This window comes from Bos javanicus, chromosome 20 (genome assembly GCF_032452875.1).
Source record: "Bos javanicus breed banteng chromosome 20, ARS-OSU_banteng_1.0, whole genome shotgun sequence".
Taxonomy (NCBI): Eukaryota; Metazoa; Chordata; class Mammalia; order Artiodactyla; family Bovidae; genus Bos; species Bos javanicus.
Genome location: NC_083887.1, coordinates 61,084,938 through 61,104,562, shown reverse-complemented (window position 1 = coordinate 61,104,562; position 19,625 = coordinate 61,084,938). Strand labels below are relative to the sequence as shown.

General features: G+C 41.3%; 1 protein-coding gene across 2 annotated transcripts in view; it reads right to left on the bottom strand.

Annotated features, from left to right (window-relative positions):
- The window catches only part of CTNND2 (catenin delta 2), a 1,100,621-nt gene that overhangs the window by 909,411 nt on the left and 171,585 nt on the right, over positions 1-19,625 (bottom strand). For both annotated transcript variants that reach the window (XM_061393866.1, XM_061393867.1), the window contains exon 2: positions 1,783-1,919. In XM_061393866.1, coding sequence (XP_061249850.1) covers positions 1,783-1,919 — 137 coding nt within the window. The remainder of the gene's footprint in view (positions 1-1,782; positions 1,920-19,625) is intronic.

Below are 19,625 nucleotides of genomic sequence, written 5' to 3'. Positions count from 1 at the left end.
CACACCAAGGAAGTCCATGGGCTCTGCTGCTGAGTGATTTCTGCCTTCAAACTGGCAGACACCACACATGGAGCCTGGCACCCAGGTCTCTGATTTGGGTGTTACCACCTGCTCTGTCTCAGCTCCCCAAGACAGATTTTCTTGTCCCAAAGAATCTCATCTCATCTATAAGCAATGAAATGAGTTTAATAACTAGAAAATAAACTCTTCATGGTAACTTTAAAAAAAATTTTAGTGCTTGTTGCTTATCTATATTCTTTATTTATATATTTTTATTTTTAGGCCATGCCCCAAGGCAAGTGGGATCTTTTCGTCAAACAGGTCTGGTTGTCTTAGTAAGTTTATTTCTCATGCCTTACACTTTGTCACTACTCTAAAGCTAGTGGCCTAGCAAGATGTCCAGACTAGGCCAGAATAAAAATCCACGACATAACCCAGCGATAAAACAAAGCAGTATCTGAAGTATGAGAAGCAGCATGGACTTTCCCTCTCTGTTTTCCTTGCTCATGAAAAATAGCCAGAAAACACTCATGGGTAGGCTTTTAGAAGAAATTAATCAAGCAATACAGTCTGGGCCTCAACCCAATTTCCTGATTACTTACCATTTTCACAAACTAGATTACCCAACCCATCCATTCATCTCTCCTAATTTTGCTTCACACTTTCTGACCTGGTGACACAATTTTAACTAATAGCATCATTGATTCCTTCAATGGATCTTTCCTTAGCTACTCCTTGATAGCTTGATCATCAACCTTTACCTAAATCAGTTCCCATTTATTAAACAAAATCAGTGTTCTCTAGGAAAACCAAAGGCCTTCCTTCTCCTAGTTGAGTCTGTAATTGCCCCATTCAGTCCTGGAGAATCCCAGGGACGGGGGAGCCTGGTGGGCTGCTGTCTATGGGGTCGCACAGAGTCGGAGACGACTAAAGTGACTTAGCAGCAGCAGCAGCAGCCTATCACTCTATTAAGATGTTCCTGGGTTCAGGAAAACTATGTCACTTTTCTCCCACTGCTGTTGCTAATTCAGCATCCCTGAATAACATAATTCAAAGACAGGATGCTTTTGCACTTAAGACAAAAAACACTGATTTACATTCCAGGCCATGGTAAAGAAAAAGAGGCAAATGTAAAAAACTTGATTTTCCAGCTTTCTTTAATTACCACCTTTTATACAGAAGAAACATGAATTTTATGAAACAATTACTTTTAAATATGAGACCTCAGATTTTATTTGCTTATCCATTTTTATGGCAAAGAAATGGTGAAAGAAGAATCATTTAGACTTTAGTTTTGCAGGAAAAGTTCTGAGATGTATTCTTCCAAAGCCATCTCAGAAACACACAGAATATGAATTTGCTTAGCCCACCATGATAATCATCTGTTCTCACCCTTATCAATTTTTTAGCATCATGGATATACTTTGAAATTTTACTAGACTTTAGGTTTCCCACAGACCAATTATTTGGCTTCACACATTTAACGGTATTAAACATTGCATCCATCAATGAATCTGCCAAAACTTCACCGGTAAGAATTTGACTACAATTTTTGCTTTTTCTGTAGACTATTTTTGCAAGGAAACCTGCCTAAATCTTGAATAAAAACTGAATCAAAAGCTGTTATAATCATATTTTAATAACAATGGTATAATGAACACCAATATCCCGCTAGAAAATCATGATTTTCTCCCCAACGTAACTAAATTACCAGCTTTCATCCAGAAAGAACGATTTCAAAAACGTCCCAATATTTATGTCAGAAAAGTGGCACGTTTCTACCTGTTCTTTAACCGAGGCAAGGATGGCAGAGGTGGTTTCTGTTTCCGAGCCATCCCCATTGGAGGTGGTGAGGCCAGGGCTCAAGGAGCTGGTCTTCTCCGAGGCTGACGAGGGCTGGTCTGGGACGGGCATAGCTCCTGCAATGCAAGACGACATGCTTAATGGAACTGGATGTTGTCCCTGTAGACAGACCTAACTAGCTGGCGTGCTGCAGTCCACGGGGGTCGCGAAGAGTTGGAGACGACTTAGTGACTGAACAGCAACAAAAGCAGACAGCTCTAAGGGGCACACGTTGGCAAGACGAGACGTATGAACCACAGAGAAAGTGCATGACATAACTGCAGAAGGGGAGACAAGAAAATAGACACTTTCTCCTATCTCCACCGTGACCAAATTCCAAAATACACTCACAAACAGAGAAAGTAACAACGAGCTGGAGAAGGCAAGTAAGATGATGAGAAACAGCAACGAGATAAATAAGCGTTAAGTCTACAAAAGAAGCTAGCCAAGCTACCATTTTCTATCTGCATATATTTATATGTATATCTACATGTAGATAAATATGTATATATCTATATGTAGATAAATATATATACATATATTTATTACTTGTACGCCCACATACTTTCAACTTAAAAAAAAAAAAACTAAAGATATTCTCCTTTATATGGAAATCATGCAAAATAAGTGATCAGTAACTTATAAGTAAATAAGAAACACCACAATTCACAACCGACCTAAGAAGTTTGGTTGGTATGGTCAAATAAAGTAAACAGCCTGCTCCACAAATATTCGCAGAGTTCTAACTCGGACACTGGTAGTGGACACAAGTTTCAAAGCTGGCGACACTCGTTTGTCAGTTTACTCTGTCTGAGTTCACTGATGAAAGAAAGGACAGGCTCAGATAACAGCCCCTTTCATACGGGGACACGCATGCACTGGTTAAAGCCAAGACTCTCAGAAGTTACTGTGCTTCCCTGTACTTATCTTTCTCACACAAATAAATAAGACTGAAGTATTTGGGACATGTATTACTTAGCAATGGTCATCAGCAGAGGAAGTAATAATTAACTGAGGGTAATTTTTGTAAAGGCACAACAAGAATCTCTGTTTAAATAAGAGGTTGGGAGTAAATCAAGGTTATTTTCTTGCTTTAAGCTTTTATATCACATGTCCTTCCAGGAACCAGTGCTGTGTGAATATTAAAAGATATTTTTCTAATATACTGTATCTGAGCCTCATGGGCTTCAAACTAAGCAATGTAATTTTTTTAGCAGGCCTTGTACCATATTATTCGGAGAAGGCAATGGCACCCCACTCCAGTACTCTTGCCTGGAAAATCCCATGGACAGAGGAGCCTGGTAGGCTGCAGTCCATGGGGTCGCTGCCAGTCGGACACAACTGAGCAACTTCACTTTCACTTTAACTCTCATGCATTGGAGAAGGAAATGGCAACCCACTCCACTATTCTTGCCTGGAGAATCCCAGGGACGGGGGAGCCTGGTGGGCTGCCGTCTCTGGGGTCGCACAGAGTCGGACACGACTGAATCGACTTGGCGGCGGCAGCAGCAGCAGTACCATATTATTAGCTGTGTGTGTGTGTGCTAAGTCACTTCAATTGTGTTCAACTCTTTGTGACCCTATGGACTGTAGCCCACCGGGCTCCTCTGTCCATGGGATTCTCCAGGCAAGAATACTGGAGTAGGTTGCCATGCTCTCCTCCAGGGGATCTTCCCAACCCAGGGATTGAACCCGGGTCTCCCGCATTGCAGGCAGACGCTTTACCTTCTGAGCAACCAGGGAAGCCCAAATTTTGTGGGGCCTGTTCAAATTCAAGCTCTGGGCCCGTACTATTTTAAGTGAAACTTTTTGACAAAGAAATTGTCTGAGGTTCCAGCGTTATTAAGCAGCATAAGAGGCCCTAGAACTTTGGCTTTCTTGCTTTTGCTCCTGCCCCCCGCCCATTTTAGTGTGTTTTGATGTGTCAGCCTGTTTCTTATAAGTGGTGCTGCCTTCTAAATGCTGTCTACACACTAATTTTTATAAAACATAACTTTTAAAAGTATGACAGTCACCTGTCATCATAAAATATGGGATTTAATAGGCAAAGAATCAAGGTATGCCCTTAGGCACTCAATAACTTTGACTCATAGAGTATAAGGAATGATTCCATCTGTTTATCTACCTGGCCCCTTTCCCAATATGGCAATAAGAGAAAGAGTAGTGAATTCTTCTAGGCTTTTCTCACCATACAGAGCCACTGCTACCCAAGGCATCCTCCAAACCCTAGTGAAAATGACTTGGAATAATTTCCATCACTGTAATTTTTAAAATCCAGATTTAATTTAACCATTGGTCATCACTATGCATAGGTCATAAAGACTGTCAGCTTTCACTCCCAACCTTAGCTAAGAGCTCACAGGAAAGAGTTTCTTGATGGCTCACACAGTAAATAATCTGCCTGCAATGCAAGAGATCTGGGTTCTATCCCTGAGTTGGTAAGATTGCCTGGAGAAGGGAATGGCAACTCCAATATTCTTGCCTGGAAAAATCTCATGAAAGAGGAATCTGGTGGGCTACAGTTCATGTGGTTGCAAAGAGTCAGACCTGACTGAGCAATTAACACTTTCACTTACAGAAAAGAGAGAGGGCTCCGTAAATAATGTCAGAACCAAGCCCTGGATTGCTGACTGGTAAGTAGAAAAAGGCTTATGCCTTCCAACTGTTCAGTCTATGGTTAAGTCCTTTAGTCTTAAATAATCCATTAAAATTAGTAGTAAATCTGCGCTAACTCCAGGAAATCTAGAAAATGTAGAGAGACAAAAAAAAAAAAAAAAAAGGAAAAGCAACCATTAGTAATCCTACCATCCCAGATGAATATATTTGCTTTGGCATTTTGATATAGGTTTTTCTAATTTTTTTTTTCTGATTTGACTTATTTTGCATAATAAACTTTACATAATGGAGTATTACTGCAATGGTTGTACGTTGTTTTTTTTTTTAATTTTTGCTCAGCAACATATCATGTCAACAAAAATTATTCTACATTTTAATGATGCAATAAATACTTAGCACTCAATAGCTGTATGCATCATAATTCACCTATCTTTTGCTTGTCATTTTATCCCATCTTTACATTTCTCACATTTTCACCAGATAAATTTCTATAAGCATTATTTGATGGAGTGAGGAATCTGCAGGTATTTTGAGAACCAACAACAAGCTCTCCTGCTGCCTGGCTGGTCTAACACCTCTGCCCCCCAGCGGTGTCCCGAGCATGTCCTCTCCCCACAAGGATGACAATACTGGCCTTTAATACCGTCTCCTGCTTTCACCCACTTTCACCCACATACAGAAAAACTCATCTCTTTGGCTTTGTTTTTATTTTACTACAAATATAAGGAATATTGAAGACTGAAGGCAAAGGAGAAGGAGGTAGCAGAGGATGAGATGGTTAGATAGCATCACTGACTCAATGGACATGAATCTGAGAAAACTCCAGGAGATAGTGGAGGAAGAGGAGCCTGGCGTGCTACAGTCCCTGAGCTCGCAGAGTCACACGACTTAGCGACTGAACAACAACAAGGAATATTGTCCCACAGGTTTATTCTTCCTATGGATGACACCTCTTCATACCCTTTACACAGTTACTGAGTAAGAAGTCCTTCCATACAAATTGTCCAGTGAGAATCTACAAACACCCAAACTGCATGTTAAACTCATCATCAACATGAGAAAAAAGACAAGATGAGGGAAACAAAATGTCAGATTTTTGGTGGTTCATTTTGTAGCAGAATTTGCTACTCAAAGGTTCTAGGTCCAGAAAATACGAAATAACACAGCCAATCATACCTGGTCCCGTCACGCTGCTCTACACTGTCACACACAGGAGCTGTGTCATGGGCAGAATTGTGTCACCTTCTTCTTGTTCCTCCACCCCTGCCCCCAAATCCATAGGTCGAAGCCCTAATGTGACTGTATTTGGAGATGGGGAGTGCAGGGAGGTCACTAATGTTACATGAGGTCATAAGGGTGGGGTCTTAATCCAAGAGAACCGGTGACCTTATAAGAAGAGGAGAAGAGGAACTTCCCTGGCGGTCCAGTGGTTAGGACCCTGTGCTTCCACTGCAGGGGGCTCGGGTTCAATCCCTCGTTGGGAAACTAAGGTCCTGCCTGCTGCATGGCCAAATAACTAAATAGATAGATAATAAATGAGTAAATAACTTAAAAAAAAAATAAAAACAGTGAAGAGACACAGCAGAGTTTTTCTCTCCACCACCCGAGGACAGAGTGAAGGTGGCCACCAGGAACGGAGCTCTCACCAGAAGCCTCCACAGCCAGTACCTTGACGTTGGATTTCTGGCCTCCAGAACTATGAGGAAATAACTGTCTGTTGTTCAAGACACTCAGTCTGTGCTCTCTTGTCATGGCCGCTGAACAGACTGATACGAACAGAGTTAGATTGTTCTCGGTTTCCTTTCTCTAATTACCTGGGTGGGGGGCTGGGCATGGAGGGCCTGGGGGTCTCCGGAGTAGCAAGGTGGTACAGCTGTCAACACAGTCATCCTTGATGAACTACAGGTGTAGGGATAAGGCATGTACTTCTTCAAATCAATACACTTGGATGACCCAAAGCTTACAAAAAGATATGCCCCACTGTTGTGAAAAAGACTGGAGAACAACACACTAACTTAAGAACACAGTACCACCACTCTCATAGACAATGTAATAAGACACTCAAGAAAACTGGCTGGGATGACAAAATTGGGCAGCCTCGATTAAAAAGAGGCTCTTTTTAACTTAAGCACATATCCATACGTAATAAAATTTAATGAGGTCCAAATGAATGTTCTAAACTTGTATTCCCCAAACATGAGTCATTATGAATTTACATTATACTTGGTAACACCTTAAAACCTCATCTGTATTTTTTGTTGTTTAGTCACTAAGTCGTGTCCGGCTCTTTTGCGACCCCATGGACTATAGCGCACCAGACTCTGTCCTTGGGATTTCCCAGGCAAAGATGCTTGAGTAGGTTCCTATTTCCTTCTCTGGGGGATATTCCTGACCCAGGAATAGAACCCACGTCCCCGGACGCGGCAGGCGAGTTCTTTACCACTGAGTCACCAGGGAAGCCCCATTTGTACTTAGGAAGGCTAAAACTCTCTTGCTGTCAATGCAAGCACCACATTCAATGTTATATTTTATTGACGTCCAGCACACAGAAGGAAAATAAATTCTAATTTTATTTTGCAATTCAAATGTTTCTTATTTAGCCAGTTCTGTCCAGCAACTAATGACTCTGCCATAAGAATAAAATTATATTTCAAAAAAATGACTGATGAACACTTGTGTCACACAATCATCTAATTCACGGACCCATCCAGCATTCTTGTGTCAGCCTTACTGCATCTCCTCCTCTCAGAGTCAGTAACAAGTTCCTTTGGCCACGATAAGGTCTTTGTTTGTCCTGAGCTGCCCAACCCCAATCCAATCCGTAACCCATGACCTTCTATCCTTTCAACTACACTCTGTTGTCATGGAGACCTGTTTCTTTGTCCTTGCAGGTTAGCAAGTCCCACCTATTTCAAATTCCAGAATCTCCAATTCCTTGCATATGGCAGGACTCAATAAGTATTTTATTAGCTAGACTTGCACTATCTAAGATGGTAGCTCCTAGCAACATGTGGCTATTTACATTTTAATAACACTAAAAGCCAGTTTATTAGTTGCATTATTCACATTTCAAGTGCTCAGTAGCCACATGTGGCCAGTGGCTACTGTACTGGACACTGAAAATGTAGAAGAATTCTATCACTGGAGAAAGTTATATTCACAGCCTTGATCTATACCCAGTAGTCAATTCTTTCCTGTAATCTTTCATCTTCCGCTTTAATCATGGTCAAAGAAGATGGAAGAAGTGGTCAGATTACAATTATATTTTAAAGTGAGGACTGCTAATACAGTGCATGTAGTAAGTAAGATGAAGACAGAAGAGTCCAGACGAGTCCAGAGTTTGATCTGAGTTGGAGAAGGAAATGGCAACCCACTCTGGTGTTCTTGCTTGGAGAATCCCAGGGATGGGGGAGCCTGGCAGGCTGCCGTCTATGGGGTCCCACAGAGTCGGACACGACTGAAGCGACTTAGCAGCAGCAGCAGCAGCCATCAGCCAAGATGTTGACACTGTAGGTGGAACAGCTTTGGAGCAGCAGATGGTGACCTGGCCTGAAAAGTCACAACGTCAGACATATCTACCTGTGACTCTTCTGTGCTGCTAGCATCTGGGCAGCAGGCAGCAGCTCTACTGAAACGGCACTCTGAGATGAATGAGGGCGTATAAAGATGGATGGTTTCCAATACTGCTTGTCGAGCACTTTTCCCCCTTCAGGCAGGTCTCCTTTCACCTTCTACTGTAAGTTGCTAGACACTTCTAGAACTTTCCTTGTCTTCCTCACTTTTAAGACTATGGCTTCAAGACTCTGATATTAACTTTCCCAACTTCTTGACTCTCACACCAAACCAGCCAGTAAAACCCATGCTGCCACCCTAGCTTGAGTTCCTCTTCCTAAGTCCCACAGCTCTTCAAGACAGCCCTCTCCTGTGTTCTAAAACACAAAAATATTAGCACAAATACTGACTTTTAGCTTTCACCCATCATTAGACATCGCTTTCCTAATTTGCCATTACCTTATACCCAAGTAAATAATGAAACTGGCCATTAAAATGCTCCAAACATCATATATATATATATACACAATATATATATATATATATGCAATTTAATGTTTTAAAACTGAATACAACTAACATATTGGATTTTTATAACCTTTCACTTCACAGGCAACATTTAAAAAACTGTGATTATGTAAAATTGAAGAATAAGCATTAACAATGAATGTGTGAATTAATATAAACTCATCACCTGAACAGGCTTCCCTGGTGGCTCAGACAGTAAAGAATCTCCCTGCAATGCAGGAGACCCAGGTTCGATCCCTGGGTTGGGAAGATGCCCTGGAGAGGGGAATGGCAACCCACTCCAGTATTCTTGCCTGGAGAATCCCATGGTCAGAGAAGCCTTGCAGGCCATGGGGTCACAAAGAGTCAGACACAATTTAGAGACTAACACATACACACACACATGACCTGAACAATACTGAACACCTTATTTGTGTGATCACCACAACTGCAATTCTGTATTTGTAAGTGATATGTCACTACTGAGACAAATAGACATAGCATGTTGTCTCTCAGATGCGCTGTGCACACATAAAAATATACCCTTGTTTCGCTTTTTTCTTTTAAAGAAAAATGTAACATTCCAACTTGTCCAAATAATATAAACAGTATTATAATTAATATTTGTCAAAACTCAATGCAATGAGGGAAGAAACTCAATCTGTCTTGGTCTATGTTTAATTCCCCACATCTACCTCAGTATCTAATATACAGCAGGCAGTTAATAAATATTTGTTGAGTTAATGCATGAACTATTAGCATAAAATCAATAGTGGTTGTTCACTACAGCATGTAACATAAGTGAAATGGGTTTTGCATTAAGAGCATTTCTCTAAATGATATTTGAAGTAACATCTTTTTATTTAAACTCAAGAAAGCTGCTCTTGCAAAATCCTTGAACTAGTGTAAGGCTTTTGCCTCACTCCACTGCCTGGAAATGGAAACCCTGGGCTGCTGACTCCTGAGACAGGACCATCCACTGAACAGGTACTGGGGCTTCTGGGACCTGATACTTGCAACTCAGAATTTACAAACAAAATCTGGCAAAATTCATGGAGATCCTCATGCAAGGATGGGAAGAAGCACTATGCCATATTCAGAAAATGTAACTACAGAGGCACCAGCAGGCAAAGCCAGGAGGAGGAGAAATGTACAATTCCATCTGATCAGTTGGAGGTGAGATGTGAGATATTCATGGAGTCAGAGTCACAAGGTCACTGACTGCTTGGTGGAAGGTATATTATGGCAGGGTGGAGAGCTGTTGGGATATCAGGGTTGGGTCCACACATCAAGCACAAGATTATTGTTCTACCTGTGTTTTGAAAAGTGGGAATGGTAGGAGGTTGAACCTAACACATTGTTAATAATACAGAGGCTCAGGAAATCTGCTTAATATCACTGTGCTTATTCACTCAGTCATGTCCAACTCTTTGCAACCCCATGGACAGCAGCCCTCCAGGCTCCTTTGTCTATGGGGACTCTCCAGGCAAGAATCTTGGAGTGAGTTTCCAGGCCCTCTTCCAGGGGATCTTCCCAACCCAGGGACTGAACCTAGGTCTCCCGCATTGCAGGCAGATTCATTACCATCTGAGCCACCAGGGAAGCCCAAGAATACTGCAGTAGGTAGCCTATCCCTTCTCCAGGGGAAGTTCCCCACTCAGAAATTGAACCTGGGTCTCCTGCATTGCAGGCAGATTCCTTACCAGCTGAGCTACCAATGCTCTATTAACTGCCGAGGAAGATGTATGCATGCATGCTCAGTCGTGTCCACCTCTTTGTGACCCCATGGACTGTAGCCCACAAGGCTCCTCTGTCCATGGGATTTCCCAGGCAAGAATACAGGAGTGGGTTGCCATGTCCTCCTCCAGGGGAACTTCTTAATCCAGGGATTGAATCTCCTGTGGCTCCTGCATTGGCAGGTGGATTCTTTACCACTGAGCCACCTGGAAACCTACTGAGGAAGATGAAAGTGAAAGAAAGTGAAATTGCTCAGTTCAGTTCAGTTCAGTTCAGTCACTCAGTCATGTCCGACTCTTTGCAACCCCATGAATTGCAGCACGCCAGGCCTCCCTGTCCATCACCAACTCCCGGGGTTCACTCAAACTCACGTCCATTGAGTCGGTGATGCCATCCAGCCATCTCATCCTCTGTCGTTCCCTTTTCCTCCTGCCCTCAATCCCTCCCAGAATCAGAGTCTTTTCCAATGAGTCAAATCTTCACATGAGGTGGCCAAAGTACTGGAGTTTCAGCTTTAGCATCATTCCTTCTAATGAACATCCAGGGTTGATCTCCTTCAGGACGGACTGGCTGGATCTCCTTGCAGTCCAAGGGACTCTCAAGAGTCTTCTCCAACACCACACTTCAAAAGCATCAATTCTTCGGCACTCAGCCTTCTTCACAGTCCAACCCTTCACATCCATACATGACCACTGGAAAAACCATAGCCTTGACTAGACGGACCTTTGTTGGCAAAGTAATGTCTTTGCTTTTGAATATGCTGTCTAAGTTGGTCATAACTTTCCTTCCAAGGAGTAAACGTCTTTTAATTTCATGGCTGCAATCACCATCTGCAGTGATTTTGGAGCCCCAAAAAATAAAGTCTGACATTGTTTCCCCATCTATTTGCCATGAAGTGATGGGACCCGATGCCATGATCTTAGTTTTCTGAATGTTGAGCTTTAAGCCAAACTTTTCACTCTCCACTTTCACTTTCATCAAGAGTCTCTTTAGTTCCTCTTCACTTTCTGCCTCTCAGTCATGTCCAATTCTTTGTGATCCCATGCACTGTAGCCTACCAGGCTCCTCTGTCCATGGGATTTTCCATGCAAGTGGGCTGCCATTTCTGGGACCAACCTAAATATCACCACAGACTTAAGGCCTACCTGAATGGTCCTTATTCTTAAAGACCTAAATTATGTCTAAAGGTAAAAAAGGAAGTTCCTGTGGAGACCACAGGGCAAGGTAGCCTAGCAGTGCTCAGGCTGGAGAGGGGCACATAAGCCAGCAAGGTTTAGCCAGACAAAGTTGGTGAGGACAGGAGAAGGTCCTTTGTAGGAAGGTCCTCTTGGCTCCTTTCTCTTGGCAACTCACAGTCTAAGGCAGGGCTCCTCCACTTTTGGTATCTAATACCTGATGATCTGAAGTGGAGCTGATATAATAATAATAGAAACAAAGTGAACAATCCATGTAATGCCCTTGAATCATCCCGAAAATTTGTCTTTCATGAACGTGGTCCCCGGTGCCAAAATGGTTGGGGACTGCTAGTCTAAGGCATGATCTCAGGCATCTTCCTGTAGTTCTAACAAACACTTTATCAACAACTTAATGCCTTAAAAATTATTGAAAGGGTGGTACTTCTAAATAAGTCAGCAGATAAAGGGGAGTCCTTGGCCCTTCTGAGCACTACCCCAGCCAACTCTGTGATCTGAAACGCCAAAGCCTGCACAGGTAGAGCAAAGCACAGGTACTTCAGCCTCCAACAAGTGTGTCTCCCCACAGGTAAGACTGTGACAGTGACATCTGACAGATTCCTCATCTGCAAGCAGGGTCCCCTCAGAACCCAATGAGTCAGAGGCAAAACTGAAGGAAAGCAGGGATTTGACTGGTAGACACCGGAAAGCCTGGGGGTTCCTGGCAAAGAGGAAAGGGTCAGAATAAATCTATACATTGACATCAGAGGAGCAAGAAGGGTGAGTACCAGGGCTGGGCTAACTGCTCGGCTGGAGGGAGATCCCTGAAGAGGATTGTAAGTAGCTGACCTGGAAGTAATGGGGATCTTGAACTTAAACTTGGTAATTTCAGAAAACACATGATTTGTCACATTTATTATTTTATTAAATGTGACTTGAGACATTTTCTACCACTGTTGGTGTAATCTCAGTGGGCCGGTGCACCAAGATTGAAGAGTTTGCCTTACGGGGGAGTTTCTAAGGGTCCACCTCACCCACTGCCTCTCACTGAACACCGTCCATACCTCTCTTGGGCAAAGCCATGCATATTGACACTGGATGTGCAAATAAGGACTTAGATGTTTCCTCCCAGGAGTTCACACCTAATATGCAAATATCTTACTATCTGTTACAGACATCACCCTGAAGTCCCCACCAATGCACCAAATTTGGTGTGACCTCTCATTTCTCACCTGGATAGTCACAAAAACAGTCCAAATTGCCTCTCTTGCCTGCAATAAATAGTGCCTATTTCAATAAAATCCCTGCAGTATTTTTGGGAGAGTCAATTTTCTTACCATCAATTTGATTATGACACTCATATTTTTCTAAATTGATCTGAATGGATCCTAACACCAAGGACAGAAATTTCCAATACCTACAGACATAGGAAATGTACTTTACATCATGATTCACACATCTTAACTGAAATGAAATTTTAGGAATTATAAAGCCTTAAAACACATGATGCACAATATTTCTATTCTGCTTTATTCAATTTCATTAAAAAAAAAACTTAATGTTCACCCACTAAATTGATGTCTACAAAGAGTTTGGAGGCCAGTGACCTGGAGGATAGAGTGACATCTCCTCTGCATGAGACAGGAGGCTGCTGTTGCTCCGGCCAGTGCTCACATCTCCATTCTGAAACCTAGTTGCTTCTCCCCTCTCCCCTTACTCTATAGATTCACCAAGTTTCTTATAGTTCCAAACACATCTTATCTAATCAAACTTTGCACACACAGATATCTCTCCGTGCATGCTTTTATCACCTCTAAGAATTTGTTTGGCTAATTTGTGTGGCTGTCAATCTCTCTTCCTCTTTCAAAATTCCCCATAAGCATTTTTCCTCTTTGGAGACTTTCGGAGCCACTCCACAATCTGTAGCACTCACTCCTGACTGCTACCTGTTTAACTCGAACCCTCCTCAAGTAGTGCCTTTATCAAATGAGCTGTGATGATCTTACCACTTCTGGGATTTTTAAAAACTTTGAAAATTTTAAAAATCGGGATGCTTCTTTATGTGACTATTGGCACCCTTTTCCTTTCAGTTATCTGGAATGGATTTTGTGTGACTTGCCACTAAAGTGTTATTAAATCAATGATATACTGCTCAATATCTTAGAAAGAAAGTGGAAGTTGCTCAGTTGTGTCTGAATCTTTGCGACCTCAGGGACTATACAGTCCATGGAATTCTCCAAGCCAGAATACAGGAGTGAGTAGCCTTTCCCTTCTCCAGGGGATTTTCCCAACCGGGATCTAACCCAGGTCTATTATGGAAATATCCTATATTTTACATCATCTATCTCTTAATTAGGTCATGAATTCTTTGAGCACAGAAACTCATTTATATTCACCACCTCAGTGCCTAGAATAGTGCCTGGGAAAGAGACAGTATCATTCAATGCTTAATGAATAAGTCATAATGAAAGAACATTTATAATGCTTCATCAGGCTTATTTAAAAGCGTCAAGAACTGTACACTTACAACAGTGATTGGTATATAAATGTCCTATAAATCTTCCTGGGTTCATAAAACAGAAATATTCAAATTAATGAGTTTGAATAATATATAATGCTAAAGTATCCAAGCCATATCTATTTCTCCTATTCACACATGTGTCTATATTTACAGTGAGAATGTTTCTGGATGAAATTAGTATAATAAAAACAGGTTTTAATGGAAAAATAGTGGCCCCACTTCCATAAATAACTACCCTAGCTCTCCCGAACACCAAAAATATGTACTAACAGTAGATATCATGGGTTCACTAGGTGATACAGACATTCCTTTCTATGCCAAAGAAATAAAGTCTGAGATTCTGCACTTGAAGATCGATCACAGTAACAGTAAGTTCAACAGACTGAAATAGGCAGACTACCTTAGATTTTGACTCCCCTTGAAAATGGTGGGGAAGTTCTAATATATTCTATAATAAAGAAGTTCAGCAGTGGAGTGACTATTCTTTTTCTGAAATTTCAAAAAAGTATGCCGAGCACGGGCTTCCCTGGTGGTTAAGCATTAAAAGAATCCGCCCACAATGAAGGAGATGTAGGTTCGATTCCTGGATGGAGAAGATCCCCTGGAGAAGGAAATGGCAACCTACTCCAGGATTCTTCCCTGGGAAATCCTATGCAGAGAGGAGCCTGGAGTGCTACAGTTCATGGAAACAGTCAAACAAGACTTAGCACCTAAACAACAATGCTGAGCGCAGCTCCTAATCCAGCGCTCAAGCCACGTCACACACGGTGACTTCCCAGAAAACATATTGCTGCCAAACATCGCAGGCACTTGGATTCCACTCAGCACAGCTTCTAAAGACTTAACTTTCCATCCCCCTCATCTTATCCTTGCAAGAGGTTGAACAACAGCATCTAAGATTATCAGCAAAATCAGCCTGTCTCCCCAAATAGGCTCCCTAGTAATATTTTACACAAACATGCATTTTTCCATTTTATATTTCTCTGCTTAATCACAGATTGACATGATAAAATTTGGTACCAAAACACAATCACACTCTAAAGCCAGTCCATAGCAATTTAAATATCATGAAGTGCCCACTCTGACTGTCACAATCTATTAAACAGAAAGTCCCCAAATACTAGCCTCATGCTGGCCTGCAACATGGTCTCACTTCATAGTACTTGAAAGTGTCCACTCAAATTATGGCAATTTGCCCTTCATATTGATTCCAAATATGTTTCTGCCACTTCACAATTTCTCAAGATCCTGGAACTCAACCACACATTTTTTCTTTTTTTCCTCCAGAATTACTATCAATGGGCATTCAAGGACAAAAGCTCACACTGTAAACAGATACCTGTACTCCTTAGCCTATATATTGAACCCATCACAGCAGGAAAACTGTAACCAGTGTTTTCAATGTAATTATAGAAGAGAGTTTCGACTGCTTCTATACAACTTTAGGTGTTAGCACAGACTTGGAAATTTTTAAAGTAGATCTCTCTGCTGGCCTTAAAAGAAAAAAATAAAACAAAAACCGAACACAGTCATGATCATTTTGAAAGTTGCCAAGACATGTTGACATTTTTTCACATACAGACAAGGAATTTTGAAAATTTAAGTGATATCTTATTACAACACACAACCTCAAGAGAAGAGTAAAACTTTGCTTAAGGAATTAAATCTAAATTATATCTGTACAAGAGGTTTTTATTTTACATGTGAAGGTTACGCAGCAAAGAATCATTCTTATTTTTGTACATATATTCATTAAATGTTATTAATACACACAGGTGGTTTAAATTTCCTGGAATCTGATCAAAAATATTATTTTAAATAATGAATGGCCTATCAATCTCCAGCCCTACTTTTGCCAATTTGTTTTCCGTTATCTAAGCTCTGTTTCTATAATATGCATGCAGTTTCTTGTTTGTTTTTTTAGATCCCACACATGTAAGTGATATCAGCATTTGTTTTTCTTTGTCTTACATCACACTTAGCACAATGCCTTCAAGTTTCATTTGTGTTGTTGCAATGGCAGAATTTCCTACTTTCTCATGGCTGAATAATGTTCCATTGCATGAATGTGCCACTTCTTTCTCAATTCATCTGTTGATGGACACTTAGGTTGCTTCCGTATCCCCACTACTATGAATAACGCTTCAATGAACACGGGAGGGCAGATATTTCTTCAATGTCCTATTTTCACTTCCTGATATATACCCTGAAGTTGGAATTTGCTGGATCATGTGGTAGTTATATTTTTAAATTTGTGAGGAGCATCCATACTATTTTCCATAGTGGTTGCAGCAAATTATATTTCTACCAACAGCACCCAAGGATTCCCTTTTTCCCACATCCTCACCAGAACTGAACTATCTCCTGTCTTGTTGATGATAGCCATTCTAACAGTGGTGAGGTGATACCCTATGGTTCTGATTTGCATTTCCCAGATGCCTAGTGACATTTCACACCTTTTCATGTATTTTTTGGCTATTTATACATTTTCTTAATTAAAGATACCTACTCTGCCTCTTCCCATAACATTATATTTTGAACTGCAGAACAAAGATAAAAGACAAAAGGCAGTTTCCAATCACAGAGAACTATGAGTCAAATTTTATTCTATGACTCTTCAGTGGGTGTAATTGTTTTCCTTATAGTACTTTATCTACAGTACTGAGATAACAGATAAAAATTCTGACCCTCATAGCAAATATGTATAAAGTGATTACTAATAACAATGTGAAGTCAAGTGGGCCTTAGGAAGCATCACTACGAACAAAGCTAGTGGAGGTGATGGAATTCCAGTGGAGCTATTTCATATCCTGAAAGATGATGCTGTGAAAGTGCTGCACTCAGTATGCCAGCAAATTTGGAAAACTCAGCAGTGGCCACAGGACTGGAAAAGGGCAGTTTTCATTCCAATCCCAAAGAAAGGCAATGCCAAAGAATGCTCAAACTACTGCACAATTGCACTCATCTCACATGCTAGTAAAGTAACGCTCAAAATCCTCCAAGCCAGGCTTCAGCAATACGTGAACCATGAACTTCCAGGTGTTCAAGCTGGTTTTAGAAAAGGCAGAGGAAGCAGGGATCAAACTGCCAATACCTGCTGGATCATAGAAAAAGCAAGAGAGTTCCAGAAAAACATCTATTTCTGCTTTATTGACTATGCCAAAGCCTTTGACTGTGTGGATCACAATAAACTGTGGAAAACTCTGAAAGAGATGGGAATACCAGACCACCTGACCTGTCTCTTGAGAAATCTGTATGCAGGTCAGGAAGCAACAGTTAGAACTGGACATGGAACAACAGACTGGTTCCAAATAGGAAAAGGAGTACGTCAAGGCTATATATTGTCACCCTGCTTATTTAACTTACATGCAGAGTACATCATGAGAAACGCTGGACTGGAAGAAACACAAGCTGGAATCAAGATTGCTGGGAGAAATCTCAATAACCTCAGATATGCAGATGACACCACCCTTATGGCAGAAAGTGAAAAGGAACTCAAAAGCCTCTTGATGAAAGTGAAAGAGGAGAGTGAAAAAGTTGGCTTAAAGCTCAACATTCAGAAAACAAAGATCATGGCATCCGGTCCCATCACTTCATGGGAAATAGATGGGGAAACAGTGGAAACAGTGTCAGACTTTATTTTTCTGGGCTCCAAAATTTTTCACTGCAGATGGTGACTGCAGCCATGAAATTAAAAGACACTTACTCCTTGGAAGGAAAGTTATGACCAAACTAGATAGCATATTGAAAAGCAGAGACATTACTTTGCCAATAAAGGTTCATCTAGTCAAGGCTATGGTTTTTCCAGTGGTGATATATGGATGTGAGAGTTGGACTGTGAAGAAGGCTGAGCGCCGAAGAACTGATGCTTTTGAACTGTGGTGTTGGAGAAGACTTTTGAGAGTCCCTTGAACTGCATGGAGATCCAACCAGTCCATTCTGAAGGAGATCAGCCCTGGGATTTCTTTGGAAGGAATGATGCTGAAGCTGAAACTCCAGTACTTTGGCCACCTCATGCGAAGAGTTGACTCATTGGAAAAGACTGTGATGCTGGGAGGAACTGGGGGCAGGAGGAGAAGGGGACGACAGAGGATGAGATGGCGGGATGGCATCACTGACTCGATGGATGTGAGTCTGAGTGAACTCCGGGAGTTGGTGATGGACAGGGAGGCCTGGCGTGCTGCGATTCATGCGGTCACAAAGAGTCAGACACGACTGAACTGAACTGAATAACAATTTCAATGTCCAGTCTTAGAGGTCAGAAGTCAACAATGGTCCAGGATTTCAACTCAAATATTGTCATATCCTTTTGATTAGATCTCAGGATTTTCAATGCTTGCATATAATAGTTCTTTTACATAACAAACCCAATTACAAAATAATAATTATCAGTTTCAGGGAAGATTTTTTTGGGAGGGTGAATTTTAAATAAATACTGAGGTTTTGTCACCAAGGTGCCAATTACTCTTGATATTTTGAAAACGGGATGTCATCTTTTTAAGTCACCATTATGCAAACATCTTTTTAATATGTTATGAAGTCCACCATGTTCTAAGAGGGTCAGTTCAGTTCAGTTCAGTCGCTCAGTCGTGTCCGACTCTTTGCGACCCCATGAATCACAGCACGCCAGGCCTCCCTGTCCATCACCAACTCCCGGAGTTCACTGAGACTCATGTCCATCGAGTCAGTGATGCCATCCAGCCATCTCATCCTCTGTCGTTCCCTTCTCCTCCTGTCCCCAATTCCTCCCAGCATCACAGTCTTTTCCAATGAGTCAACTCTTCGCATCAGGTGGCCAAAGTACTGGAGTTTCAGCTTTAGCATCATTCCTTCCAAAGAAATCCCAGGGCTGATCTCCTTCAGAATGGACTGGTTGGATCTCCTTGCAGTCCAATGGACTCTCAAGAGTTTTCTCCAACACCACAGTTCAAAAGCATCAGTTCTTCGGCGCTCAGCCTTCTTCACAGTCCAACTCTCACATCCATACATGACCACAGGAAAAACCATAGCCTTGACTAGACGGACCTTTGTTGGCAAAGTAATGTCTCTACTTTTCAATATGCTATCTAGGTTGGACATAACTTTCCTTTCAAGGAGCAAGCGTCTTTTAATTTCATGACTGCAGTCACCATCTGCAGTGATTTTGGAGCTCCAAAAATAAAGTCTGACACTGTTTCCACTGTTTCCTCATCTATTTGCCATGAAGTGATGGGACCAGATGCCATGATCTTTGTTTTCTGAATGTTGAGCTTTAAGCCAACTTTTTCACTCTTCACTTTCACTTCCATCAATAGGGTTTTTAGTTCCTCTTCATTTTCTGCCATAAGGGTGGTGTCTAAGAGGGTAAGCATGTTTAAATTGCAAAGGGCAAATTCAACAAAACTCTTTGAATGTAATATTCTGTATATGTTTTATTATTGTGTGTAATCAAATGTTTTAAATCTCAGATATGAATGAATAGGCTTGGTCTGATGATGTCATATTCCTGATTAAAAGTGACTATATCAAAAAATTTATAATATTTTGTACCATTTTTCCAGCATATTTTTAAAAGTAATTTCTTTCATAATTAATTCCTCTTACTTAGAGGGAAAAGTCTCTTCCTAGCCTTAGGTTTCCCATTTCCAACATCTTCTTTCACTTTTCCTAAATACTAACAATCTTTTCTGTGATCAGTA